The 13,895-nt window shown below is 53.9% G+C and overlaps 1 protein-coding gene across 10 annotated transcripts in view; it reads left to right on the top strand.

The window, feature by feature from the left end:
* The window catches only part of Sh3pxd2a (SH3 and PX domains 2A), a 205,923-nt gene that overhangs the window by 140,778 nt on the left and 51,250 nt on the right, over positions 1 to 13,895 (top strand). For 3 of the 10 annotated variants that reach the window (XM_027407072.2, XM_027407071.2, XM_027407074.2), the window contains exon 7: positions 11,955 to 12,086. The exons of 1 other annotated variant lie outside the window; for it this stretch is intronic. In XM_027407072.2, the coding sequence (XP_027262873.1) occupies positions 11,955 to 12,086 (132 nt within the window). Of the gene's footprint in view, positions 1 to 5,828; positions 5,874 to 8,258; positions 8,686 to 10,110; positions 10,264 to 10,285; positions 10,399 to 11,954; positions 12,087 to 13,895 lie in introns of those variants that run through there. 6 more of the 10 variants (XM_027407080.2, XM_027407079.2, XM_027407075.2 and 3 more) reach the window with 5 other exon arrangements.

Below are 13,895 nucleotides of genomic sequence, written 5' to 3' on the forward strand. Positions count from 1 at the left end.
ATGTGTCCATGTCAGGCAGTGGGGGAGCTAGGGACATGTTCCAATCATGAAACAGCTCCTGCTACTGCTGCTACCATTCAATACGGGGTTGGCAGCTACAGGCTGAAAGTAGTGGCCAGGTTTCCTGGTGGCATAGTCAAAAAGGGAAAGAGGCCCATGGTGTCTGGGAAACTTAAAATATTGGCCCTGTGCAAGGTTGAGCTCGAAAAGGAAGGAGGGGAGAGGTTAGGATGCAGCTGGTTGCTTAGGAGCTGCAAACGGTACGAACAATAGAATTCCCGAAGAGGGAGAGGCCTCTCCTGAGATCCTGAAGGAGGGAAGGGCCGGGGAGGCCAGAGATTTTTATTCCATTGGGCCTGGCAGAATCCCTGAGCTGTGCAAACTGGTCCCCCAAGCTTTTGGCTTACTGTCACTCTCCTTGGAGTTTACGCAGTTGGCAGCCCTCCCTCTTGTCTCTCCACCCAGGCCTGCAGCCCACCATAGGTTTATTAGTTTGGAATGTAGAACTTGGTCTCCTCCAGGGAAGGGTCCTGCAGACATAGTTTAAGACTGGATTGGGGTGTGTGGAGCTCGGTTCCCACAGCACTGCATTTGCTCAGCGTTAGGGGCGTCGAGGCAGTGGAGGGGGCGCTGGTGTCTTTTCCTCACTAAGAGTAGCCAGACTGTGGGGGAGCTACTGGAAATTCAGGAATACCTGCCTGTCATTCTCATCACCCAGATCCGACAGGAGCCAGAGTTGGCCTCCTAAGTGTGCACCGGGCCTGGGGTTTGGCCATACCTGCAGACACTGGATTTTTCTCTGGGCCTAGATTTTGGGTGGTATTGTTGGCCAGCAGGAACAGTTGTGACAAGAACATGGACATCACAGATAGTAACTAAAAGACCCCGTCTCTACACCATCACATCACTCCGAAGCCCACAGCTTTTGCTGTTGTCACCCTCCTGTCATTTCCCAGAGGCCTCACTCCCACCTGTCCTGGAGTTTTCATGGGCAGTGGGTCATGCCAGTGTGAAAACTCTCTGGAGAAGATAGGATGTTGGGCCTTTTTGCTGATGCATCATGAGAGGAGAAAATCAGAATGCTAGGCGTCCTGCTTGAGCCGCCGTAAGTGGCAGAGTGAGCACGAGGCCCAGGCTCTGCTACTCTTGCTCTGTCTGTATCTCTGCTTCCAGGGCCTTCCTTGCTCAGTTTTTCCGTGGCTATAGCAAATACCTGAGGGAACAGTTTAAATGGAGGACATGTTTATTTTGGCTCACGGTGTCACAGAGGTCAGTGTCAGTGTCATGGATCTGAAGGCTTCTACAGCTCACAGCACTGTTGGGGGAGTCTGTGGAGCCCTTAGGAGGCAAGGCCTAGCTTCTGGGAGCAGCTCACCAGGAACCAACCTCTGAAGGCTATACCTGCCCCTGTTTTAGCCTCGCCCCGTTTCTTGGTCCATCACGCTGTGAAGAGTTGTTACTTCACACCCCCACTGCCATGAAATGAGCTTCCCTTCCACGATGGACCCCCGATTAAGCTTTCTTCTTCATTGTCCCTGCCAGTAAAGCAAATGTAACTAACAAATTCAGCCACATTGCTGTGGGCTGTGGTGAGCCAGAACAGCCTGGCAGCAAGTCTATGGCAAAGCAAAGTTGTTCACCTCACTGCAGCCGGGAAGCAGGGAGAGAGGGGAGGGGAGGGGCCAGGCATCCAATGACTGGCTTCCTCACAGGTAGGCCCTATTCCTTTCCACCTCTCACTCCATTGTAGGGCCAAAGACTCAGGATTCATTCACTTCCCCAAACTCTGACAGCAAGTGAGAGACAAGATCTGTGATCCAGAGGCTTGTGGGAGGTGCTTCATACGCAAACATAGCTCTGCCTTCAGAGTATCTCCTTTTGCGGGGGATAATTGAGGATTAGAGAAATTGAACCTGTGTCCAAGTGATTCTTTTTCCCATGGAAGATGCCCTTTTCCCCAACTCATTTGCTCACTGGTCTTATGGCAAGTACCAGGTTTCTGCCAGGAAAGTCTAGAACGTCAGACAACCACCTGAGAGAGCAGTAGGCCTGAATGCTGTGGTTGGCAGGTGCTGAATATCGAGGCCCTTTGCCCAAGACCACAGAGCTAGCAAGGCCGGGCATGGAGATTGCCAATCCTGTGCCTCTCATTCTGTGGCATACTGTGTCCCTGTTCTGTGGGACCCTGGCTTCTTGGTCAGCAGAGGACAGAGAAATAAAGCAGCAGTTGGTTTGTGTTGGTCACAGCTGTTTCTTGGCTGTGCCTGCCTCTTCCCCCTAAGCCAGCAGCCCTGTCTGCCTGCTGGCCAGAGGGCCTGGTTGTGTGAGCCAGAGGCTCTCCTCTGTTCATTAGAACGAGGTGGAAGGGGTCCTTCCCACCCCAGGAGAGAGCTTGCCAGGGCAGGCTGAGAGCAGCAGGATTGGGTTTACTCTGCACATCCAGGGACTGGGAAGTGAATCGCTTTTAAAAAGACAGGCTTGTTCCTAGTCTATTCCATTTTCCTCTGAGGACAGGGAAGAAGATGCCTGCCTGCTCCTGGCGCTTGAAGCAGGATGGGTGTGTGCCCATGTGTCTGGCCTCGGGCCACGTCCAGCCTACCTTGTGCTTCTGTGAATAAAGCTTTATTGGAAGACGGACGGCCCGGTTCCCATTTTTAGTATAATCAATGAATGTTTATTTATTTATTTAGAAAGAGAAGGGAGGGAGAAAGAGACAAAGAGACTGGAGATTGACCCTAGGTCCTCAAATATGCTAGCTCTAATCCTCAAATATGAAGCTCTAATGAACTTCACCATTGAGCTACACTACCAGCCCTCTTTGGATTTTGAGACAGAATGTAAGTGGACCAGGCAGTCTTGGAACTTCTGGTCATCCTGCCACCATCTTCCAAGTACTGGGATTAACAAGTTTTCCCCATGCCCAGCCCACTTTTGCTCTCTCATGGTACAGCTGAGTAGTCTTCCCAGAGACCATCTGGCCCCCAGCACCTAAGGTAAATTTCCCTGACCCCTGGCCTGGCAGAATAATCCTTCCTGGGCTGTCTATACCCAGGCAGAATGCCTTTCTGTGGCTCATGGGAGATTTGGTTTTCTCAATACACCTCCCCCTGAGGAGCCCAAAGGGAACCACAAAGTGAGGGGGGGCAAGATGTGGGTGCAGGCAGGCAAGCTCCCCATCCCCACCCCACTATGCCCTGGGCCCTTCTTGTCTGTCGCTGAGAACCTTGTTGGTCCTCAGGATGTCTGCCCTGTCTCAGCTCCATGAGGGCTGTCCTGCCAGCTGCCAGGCTTGGTGAGAGGCTCTGACCTCACACCCAGCCCTGTTTGTCCCTTATTCTAGTTTACCCAATCTGAGGGTGGTAGTGGGAACTATCTCAGACTACATGCAGGGGTTTTCTTGGTGTATCATCCCGTTATCCTCCTTGCATCCCGGGGCCATGACTTCTCTGGTGCCCCCAGAGCTGAATGAAGCTGAGAGTCAGGCCTCATGCCAACCACACCATGGAAAGTGCTCCCGGCCACGGTGGCTAACCTTTAATAAGCACTAGTAATTACTAGGCATTATGTTGGCTACTGGTATCACCTCGTTTAGTCATCACAGCAGCCAAGAAGTTAAGCATATCAGTTTATCCTGAATTTTACAAGCTTAAGAATAGGCTTTGAGGGGTGGGAGAGATGGCCTAGTGGTTAAGAGCACTGACTGCTCTTCCAGAGGACCCGGGTTTGAGTCCCAGCACCCACATGGCAGCTCTTGTAACTCCAGTTTCAGGACATCCGACAGCTTTTCTGGCCTACTCGGACACCAGGGATGCAAGTGATGTACAGACATATGTGCAAGCAAACCACTCACTCATGTACAGAGAATAAAATAAAAATAAACTTATTAAAAAGAGGTTTGTTTTAAAAAGAAAGACTAGACTCCAAAAGATTAAGTAACTTCCCTAAAGGGGAAGAGCCTGGGTTTGTACCCAGGCCTCAGACCCCAGAGACTGACTGCTCTAGAACTCTTGAGTTACAGTAAAATTTGAAAAGTTTTCTGGAGTGGCGAGGCTGGGGCATGGCAGGGGGTGGGGTGGAGGTGGGGGTGGGGAATATGGTGATGTAAGTTTACTGAGCAAGTATGTAATATGCTTGAAATGGTGGCATCTAGCTCTGGTTGCCTGATCGGTGTCCCTACAAGAGATGGGCATTGTACTAGCTGTGTAGTCTTGAGTAAGTGACGTAGTCTCTCTGGTTCGGTTTGTTTGTAAGATGGCAGGATAACAGTACCTACTGTTGGTTTGTCCCAGAGAGTAACTAAACAACCCTTATGTGAAGTATATGGCACAAAGCTTGGTAGACCACAAATTCTGGATCAATGTTGACTGCTGTGAGCTGCTCTGAAGAGGTCTGCAGCTCCCCCTGGCCCGTGCTAGGTAGCCCTGCAAGAGTTTGCCTCTCATATGTGCAGCCCAACACTATGACTGTCTCCTGTGTCTCCTGCAGCCAGTGTGCCCTGCACTTGGGGTCATCTCCAGGTATGGTCCCATTCCATCTCATGGAAACCTGGGCCAGTTACTTCCCATATGAAAAATGCCTCCTGACTCTATCGTGAGAGCAGATGGCTCACTAAAGGCAGATAATGCCTGTGGTGATCTCTGGTGTTCGAGGTGACTTTTGATAGTTCAGAAATCTTTGAACCACAGCTGGCCTGGTTACTCAGCCAGTAAAGTGCTTGCTTTGGAAGCCTGGCAACCCAAGCTCAAATTCTGGAATACATGTAAAAGTGGAGAAATTTGATTCCCTAAAGTTGTTCCCCTTACACACACACACACACACACACGCTCATATCTGTGAACAGGTGAAGAGTTTTTCCCGCATCATAGTGCTGATGGCACCCTGGCCCATAATGACCCGTTCCTCCACAGCACTTCGGTTTTATCCTCCCTCTTGGCAGGAGACAACATAACCCCATTTCACAGGTGAGAAAACTGAGCCCCAGATGGGATATCTTGTCTGAGCCTTGAATAAAGCCCTCGCCTCTGCACCACTAAAGGTCTTTCTCCTAGGTCCAGTGTGAAATGAAGGACTTGTAGGACAGTAGTTGCCAGCCTGTGGGTCATGACCCTTTGTGGCAATTGAATGACCATTTCACAGGGGGCACCTAAGACCAGTGGAAAACACAAATATTTATGTTATAATTCATAACAGTAGCAAAATTAGTTATGAAGTAGCAACAAAAATAATTTTATGACTGGGGGTTAGCACAGCATAAGGAAGTGTTTTAAAGGGCCGCAGCATTAGGAAGGTTGAGGAGCACTGCTATAGGAGTCTCCTGTTCCTGCATCATCCTCCATTGGTGGGTGTTGGTGGTTATATCCGTGGCAAGAGCTAAACAAGACTTCAATGCATTGTGGTATCATAAAACTTGAAAACTACCCTGACATTTGAGGTCCTGGGTCTGGTCTGCTGAGCCTGCTGGCCTTTGACAATCCTTGGAGCCACCAGGCCCCATGGGACCAGCCTCCCACATGGCTACAAAGGCAGAGCCAGGCTGCCTCCTGCAGCCCACACTAAAGCCGAATCCCATTGCAGGGAGGGCCTGGGTCAGAAGTCTGCTTCAGAGATTCCTGGGTTTCAACAGACACCTCATTATCCCAGCCAGCCTCTGTAATCATACAGGCCCACGCCCAGCAGTCATCCTAGGCCAGGAAATCACTCCCTCCCCTCCCCCGCCTTCCGCCCAGGGCGCCCTGAACCTCAGTGTCTGCAGCCACTCTTCAGTGGCCCTCTTGACTGCCTAACGGTTTTCTCTCCTGCTTCTCCTTGCTCTCTCGGGGACTCGGAAGTGTGGCTAACCAGCTGGACTGAGTCTCCCAAGAAGGACATAACAGGTACTGCCTTGCATGCATGCGTGTGAGCATGTGTGTCCCAGCATGTGTGCCGAGGAGCTGGTGCCGGCAGGCTTCCTCCCGATGCTTCCCTTGTTCTGCATGCAGGGCTTTTCCACTCCCTGGGCCTTCTGCCTGCTGGGAGAACCCTTTATATACCTCGGATGAGCTGCCGGGCCTTGTAGCGTGATGACCAAGTTGAAGAGTGTGAGTGTATGTTGGCCCAGTGGCTCTGCCATGCCCTGCCTGTGCTGGCCCCCCCCGGGGGGTGCATAACCTTTCCAAAGGCATGTAATGCCTTCTCAGGGCATTTCTGTTCCAGGATGGTGATGGGCTGCCATCGTCTTTGGTCTTAGCACATTGAGCATCCCGGGGAGAGTAGCCAAAGATGAGCCATCTCTAATCTGAGGCAGGGAGTCCCTGACACCTTCCAGAGATCTCTTAGGGGAGCTAGAGATCTGGAGAGTAGGAGGCCCCTTCCTGTGCATGTGACAGGGTGGACATCCCAGGAGTCCAGAGCTTGGAATTGCCCCAAGGCCTTCAGTTGCCCGGCTGAGGTGCCTCTTGGGGCCTGGGGACATAGCATTTATCTGGCCCATCTGGGTGGAGGGTCAGGGTCTTGATTTTAGCCTTGTGCCAAAACCCACAAATAGCAGAACTATAGGGCTTGGAATAAATGGTGGGAGAGGGATGGCCGTTTCCAGAGCATCCCCAGCAGGGTCCTTTTTGTTCTCAAGAGTGAATATTCAGGCTGAGGAGGTGGGGAGGCATGACGGAGGGCTGGAGGGGAAAGGTCTCGGTCCAGTTGCAGGGTTAAAGCAAAGACTTCATTCTCCACTCTACCCCCACCCCACCTCCCTGCTGTTGGCAGGGAGGGGAGTGTTGAGCATCCTGGGAGAGAGGCCAGGAGAGAAGGCAGTGGGGGAGGTCCCCTTCCCTCCTGGTCTTCCTTATGGTGTTCCCGATGATGCTGGCCTGGGCCTGAGCTAATCACTGGGCTCCTGTCCCTTTTTCCCCTCTGCTCACGCCAGTGAGCCAGAGCCCACTTGGCCCACAGCAATACATTCTATTCACCAAACGTATAGCTGAGAGGCCAGAGGCCCAGTGCAGCCTGGGAGGAACCAGCTGTGAGGAGCTGTTGGGTCTTGGTGGGATGTCCAGGGTTCGGTGTGTTATGAGGAACCTGGGGCTCTGTGCCCACAGGGCTTGGCTTCTCAAGATAAGTCCAGCTCTCCAGAGTCAGAGGCCCAAGGGGGCGTGGGTAGTCCTTCCAACCCTTACCCTAGAGTGGCAGGGACAGCCAGCTGAGAGTTCAAGGCTAGAGTCTCCCAGCCTTGGTTTCCCTTCTGGAATGTTGGGGGAATTCTGTCAAACAGGAAATGCAAAGGTGATGCCAGAGACCCTGATAGTTGGGGTCCTGGGATGGCTTAGTCTGGTGTCCATCCCAGAGTGGCCTGGGAGCCTCTGAGCTGGCTCTCTTCAGCTGGTAAGCCCCTATCTGCCTGGAGGCGGGTCTAGGAGAGGCATTGCAGGGAAGTAGCATTAGGCTTCCCTACCCACCCTCCCGATGCAGTAGCTATAGATGGTTTTGCTGTGAGCTGCCTCTGGTAGCTCCTCCCAAGTCTCCCATACTCCACTCGATAAACAGCTGTCCATACTTTACTCAGGCTTTAGGCCCTGTGACTTCAGAGCATACACAGAACAGCCCTGAGGTACTGTTCCTGTTTACAGATGAGGAAGCTAAACTCGAGAGGGTCAAGCATTCTCCCCAAGGTCAAAGGGCAAGGCTGCACCGGACACTGATTCCGTTTTGCTCTTTGAATGCCAGCAGTGGCTGTGTCTGGGTCGTGTTCAGAGTTCTGAAGCACGAGGTCTGCTTGGAGAACCAGTCCCAACTAGAAGCCCAGGAGAGAGCAGGAGACTCCCAGCAGAGTGCTAAGGGAACCTCCTAGAGAGGCAGAAATGCTTGGGTAGGGTTGAGAGCAATAAAAGAGGAGCACGTGGATGGAGCAGGGGGCTGGCACACAGGGAGGCTTAAGAAGAAATGTACACGGGACACAGAGGGTGCTCAGCACATGTGCTGACTCATGGGTGTTCCGTAGAATGGCAGAGGCGTAGCAGGGGACCAGGGGCGCACCAATCGCAGGAGACACTGGGCTTGAATTTGCCCTTTATCCTCTAATAAGGAGCCATTGACGGTATGGGAGCTGGGGAAGGACTTGGCAAAGACCTAGTTTAGAAGCTTGAGCTGATAACGAAAATCCCAGCATTCGGTGCAGATGGTAATTGGAGGAATACGCTAGCAGGCCCAGCCAAGGGCTCTGATAAAGCCTAGGACTCCAGCTGGCCTGGGAAGTCCCATCCTAACCCAGGATGCAGCGCTCTCTAGAAGGGGTCCACCCCTCTGCCCTCTGCCAACGCCTTCTCGTCTGAGCACGAGAGCTCCCCCCCCACCCCAGCAGACTCCTCCAGACCCCAGTTTAACAGGCCTTGCCTGCCTTGGAGGGGATCCAGAGCTGCATCTATAGATGACATCACAGCCCACCACCAAGCAGTTTCTCATCTGGATACCTGCTCCTAGTGCCTGCTGCCGCGCACGCAGAGGCAGGCGCCAGAGGGAGGAGCCGGGAGCCTGCCTGTACACGGGCCGAGAGAATCCCACAGCTAATGCAGCTGTCTCCAGGAAGAGTGGCTGCCTGCCTGTGCTGTGTGACCCTGGAGAATGGTCCCTTTGCTGTGCCTTCCTGAGTCCCAGAATGCTAGCCGTTAGAGGCTCCAGCCAATTTTCCAGGCAAGCTTCAGATGAGGGCTGCGGGTGTGTAGATTTTTCTCTGCTTTGAAATCTTGCCTCGGATTTTTCTTGGCTCGGATCAAAATGAGCTGCTATCTGTCCCCTCTCTGGCACCTCATCTTTGTCCTCACGTCTTTGTCGTCTGGCCACAAGCCCGGAGTTGCTTGCTTCTTATTGCCTCAGCTTCACGTCTTCTTTCCCCTATACCCCCCCCCGCCCCCCATTTCAGAGGTAAGGCCCTCCCTGGTTTTCCCAGATGGGCATAACAGCCACACCCCACACCGTCTGTCTGAAAGTACTTTCATTTCACACCCAGTGCCTACCCCTAATAGACGTATATGCTAGTCATCAGAGGTGACAGCATGAGTCTCTAAGAATCCCCAACTCCAGTGTTATCAGGTGTGCCAGATGTCTGGGGATGCAGTGGGGCAGGGCCCTCCCTTCCTAGAGACTAAGCATCAATGGCACCCGTGGCCATGGGTGATGCAGGAGTTAAGATCACGTGCTTGGTGGCATGGGACTTGGGTTTAGTCCCAGCTAAGTGACCTTAGGGAATCTGCTTCCCCTTGACCTTCAGTTTACATGTGTGTAACACGGCCTGTGTGGAGCCCACTGTGGAAGGTTGCTATGAGGACCAAGCATGATGCTTTGGTTGGATGCTGAGTATGGGACTGAGCCTGAGGGGCCCTGACAGGGACTTGCATGCAGTGTGGCATGCTCAGGGCTTTAGAACTCCTACCACTACCCCCCCCATGCTCAGGGCTTAACAACTCCTACCACTGCCCCCCCATGCTCAGGGCTTAACAACTCCTACCACTGCCCCCCCATGCTCAGGGCTTAACAACTCCTACCACTGCCCCCCCCCATGCTCAGGGCTTAAGAACTCCTACCACTGCCCCCCCCCCTTTTTTGGTCTTGTATTCTCCTCTCCCATTTTTCACACCCAAGGTCCCCTCAGTGGCAGTTCTTTTTTGGTTTGTGATACACAGGCACTGATGTCCCCCAGGGCACAGTGGGAAGTTGTCTGTCACCCAGTACCCAGTCTGTTGCCAGCTGATGTGAAAGCTGGCGACATCTGCATACAGAGGCCGGGCTGCCCAGCTGTTGGTTGTGTTTCTGCCTGAAATACAATTCTGGTTTCTCAGGGGCTCCCTGGGGCCTTGTGTGTGTGCACTCATGGGACACACCTCAGCATCTGAGTCCCCAAAGGGCTCCTCTGGGGCTGCAAAGCCCACACCATGAGGGAGAAAGTCTTTCTCTTCCCAGGAGAAGAAACTTTGTTGACTCTCCCAGGGTTCTCTGCCCACAGACCCTGACAGTGCCTTCTTCACAAAGGGCCCAGAGGTCTAAGCAGTGCCTCTCACTTTTGGCTGCATATCTGAACCGTGGGACAGGATGGGGTATGCAAAATGACTCATGCCGAGGCCCCACCCACTAAAGCCGGCCCTCCAAAGCCTAGGCATCAGAGTTAAGGGGTTTAAAAGCTCCTGGGATGGGTCTACATTCCTAAGTGAAGGATCATTGTGTCGGAAGGACAGTGTACGGAAATAAATCAGTGTTCTGTAATTAGAAGAGAGACGGACTCGAACCTCCGAAAAGACGGTGAGTGGTTCGGCTGTCTCGGAGTGAGCTGTGGGAACTGCATGGGCCGCTTGCCCTCTCAGAGCCTCTCATTAATCTGGGAGTTAAAACGGGGTGTCTCGAGGTGACCCGAAGCCATACCTGCCTGGCAAGCATGTGAGTCAAACTCAGTCATGGAGAGGGAATGTGTCTGAGGGTGAGGCACCACAGGAGACTGCAAACACCACACTATGTCTGTGGCCACACCAGTGGTGTGAAACATTGGGAGAGTTTTGCATTTGTTTTGGTTTTGAAACAGGGGTCTTGACTGGCAACCGATGCTGACTTTGAACTCCTGATTCTTCTGCCTCAGCCACTTAGTGTGGGAATTACAGGCTGACTGACAAACGTGCGGTGTAAGAACTGTACTAGAATTCCCTTGGGGGTGGAGCGGTCTGGGAGGGCTTCCTGAAAGAGGCGATTAGTCATTTTCTGGCTTGTGGGTTAGTTAATGCTAGCAGGGTATCCTGTCTTTGAGAGTGTAACAGCTGAAGAGCCGAATCTGACGGCGCAGGCAGCCACATACCATCTAAGCTGAGACGGGCAACCACCTGTCCACTGTCCAGCCTGGTGTTGCTTTTATGAATGTCACATTGGTCCAGCAGCCAAACAGGACAAAGACCTGGCTTGCTCCTGGAAGCGGGGCTCACCTGCCCTCTCTCTCTGATACACCCCAACCTTTGACTCTGAGGCTCTTGAAACTGCCTGCCTAGTGCTTCAAGGCATGGGGGACCAGCCACCCTCTGCGGGTTGAGATGGCGGCGAGGGCTAAGAAGGCTCCTCTGGAAAGCCTAAGGCTGCTGTCTGCCTGGCCCTCTAAGAGCCAGGAGGACAGGAATGGAGCCGAACTTGAGGAAAAGTTGGCGGGGGTGGGGAGATGGGGGGTGGGCCCAGCTCGCCAGCACTGGCTCTGGGACTTTCTTCTTGGGTTTCAAGTAAACAGTCTGGGCCCTCCTCCCATCCCCTGCCTCCACCCCCAGCTCCTCATTCGACGGGTCTCATGTGTTTCTATTTAAGGGTTGCGAGTAAGCCCTAGTGATTGGCGGCCTCAAACCCTCTTGACTCTTTGCTGGACCTAGGCTGTGGAGAAGTTCTCTCCCTCTCCCTCCTGAGGGGAGCCCTGTTGCCTTTTCTCTCTGGGTTTACAGGCTTGGGGTAGAAGCAGCAGGCCTCCTGGGCCTGCCCCTCGCCTCTCTTCTTTCTCCCCCCTGTGCTGTGCTCTGGTCTCAGCCTTCATGGGCCGCCTACTGTGCTCCTGTGGCCCTCCTCTCACACCCCAGCCAGCCCGAGAGTCTGGAGAGCCGGGAGGCCCCAGGCCTCTCTGCAGACTCCCGCATGCCGGGCTGTGACTAACTTCACACGCAGCAGCAGGCTTTCCCCTCAATTCCCTTGTCTTCCATCTCTGCCTGTCTCTGCCTCTCTCCACCCCCTTCTCCTCCCCCGTCCCCTGGCTCCCCATGTCCCCCGGTCCCCGCGGTGCAGCGGGCCGGTGTGGGGCCTTGCTATATGGCCTGTCCTTGGGGCCCAGCAAGCTTCGAGCCCTGGCTACGGGCTGCTCCTCGGTGCAGCGCTGGCGACCGAGCAGCCTCCCTCGAGGGCGATGGACAGAGGGCGCCCCGGCCGTGGGGCCACGGCCGGCCGCTGGCTCACCGCATGCTTTCTGCCCTCGCCAGGTGCCGACACCAACGCCGAGCCCATGATCCTGGAACAGTACGTGGTGGTGTCCAACTATAAGAAACAAGAGAACTCGGAGCTGAGTCTCCAGGCCGGGGAGGTGGTAGATGTCATCGAGAAAAATGAAAGTGGTGAGTGCCTGGCCTTCGGCTGTCCACTCCTGGTTCCAGCCTGGCTCCTGGGCCTGGCTGGGTTTTTGTTCCTCTCCTCCTCCCCCCACCTCTGCAGCTATACGTTATTTCCATCTGGCAGGGAGAGGGCCGAGGAGTCTGAAGTTCCCCTGTTGGTTTGGGCTGCAGGCCAGCAGTTTGCCTGGTGGTGGAAGAATGTCTCCCTGGCTTGAGGCTAATTAGCCAGCTTGTGCTAATGTAAGGCAAGGTGGCTGCAGAAGCATCCATTCCCTATTCAGGACCTCATGCCCTCTGAGGCCCAGAGGAGATAGTAGCTTTAGCTCTAGTGCCCAATGACAGCTTCCCCAGTTGAGCTATCTGCCAGGATCCAGACAGAAGTGGGAGGACCCAGCCAGCTGGTGGAGAAGACAGGCCATGCCATGACATCATAATGGGTTCCAGAGTCCCCAGACCCCTGGCTAGATGTCCGAGGAAGGGCCAGGCCTGTGGGAGGTTGGCTGGTGGCTGGGCAGTGAGTGGGTGGTGAGCTAACTGCCCCCCCCCCCTCCGCCAAGCTGAGCTACCAGGACCTGGGAAGAGGGCCCAAGCACTGGATAAAGCCAGGTCCTGGAGCCAGGAGGGGTCCTGCAGCAGCCACTTTGTCATTAGGAACTGACATAGGGACCATACCCATGGCTTCCCAGGGTCTGCTGGTTCCAGAGTTCTTGCAGAGTGGACAAAATTCCCTTGGTATCCTTGGCAAAAAAAGGCACAGTAAATGGAGAAAAGAGGGGTCCAGAGTCCCCAGACCCCTGGCTAGATGTCCGAGGAAGGGCCAGGCCTGCGGGAGTCTGTCAGTCCCATGTTGCAGGCACATAAGGCTCCTGAAGAAGGGCCAGAAGGTTCTTGAAGCCACAGCATCCCCAAAGCTTGCCCACAGCCAGCTCCAAAGTCTCGACTGGGGCTTGGAAAGATTCAAGATCTTGTTTTGGTTTCAGTTTGCTGGGGGCAGGCCTTGTGTATAGGTGCACCCCTGGATTGCATCTGTAGGTCCTTCAAAAGGGAGGCCTGATCGTTCTCATTCCCTTCTCATATTTCAAAAGGAAAGCAGCCCAGTGGGTCACTGTGCCCATTCTGTAGATAGAATGACTGAGGCACGGAGAGCTGGAAGGGAAACAAGTATCCTGAGGTCAAAAACCTCTAGGTGGCTGCAGAGAAGCTAAAGGAAATCTCATTGGGCATTCTAGGGGACACAGCTCCCTAGCACAGGGCTGTGATGTGAGCATAGGCTGGACTCCCCCTTCCGAGGCTGTCACCCTCATAGTCCATTTCCCTCCCTGAGAAGTCAGGCTCTGTCCTTGTTCATGGGCGGCTGGCAGTGACACTGCACACATGACAGACCGTGACCTGGTATCAGATCTTGATTCCAGGTGACCACCACCCTGGTCCCCTTCCCGTGTAACTCTGCTATGTCATGCTATTGGCCCCATTTCTTGGATCTCTACGGAAGCTGGCATTGTCTTGGGGGCTGGCTCTGGGAGCCCCAAAGCCCTGAGGCCCTATAAAGGATCTTTCAGGACAGAATGAGAGGCAACAGGGAAGGAAAATTTGTTCACTTAGGAGCTTGCTCCTAGCAAAGCAGGGGCCTGCCTTTGAGTGTAAGGTCGGTTCTTCCAAGTTCTTCCTTAGGGACTCACCCGCTGCCAAATGTACCTCCCACACCACCACTGCAGTGTGAACCAGAGCAGCAGGAGACAGTGAGTCTCAGGGTCAGTTTGCCATTGGCCAGGATGACAGACTAGGCTGAGGCAGAGGTAGACACTTCATGGA

The sequence above is a fragment of the Cricetulus griseus genome, chromosome 3 (genome assembly GCF_003668045.3).
Source record: "Cricetulus griseus strain 17A/GY chromosome 3, alternate assembly CriGri-PICRH-1.0, whole genome shotgun sequence".
Lineage (NCBI taxonomy): Eukaryota > Metazoa > Chordata > Mammalia > Rodentia > Cricetidae > Cricetulus > Cricetulus griseus.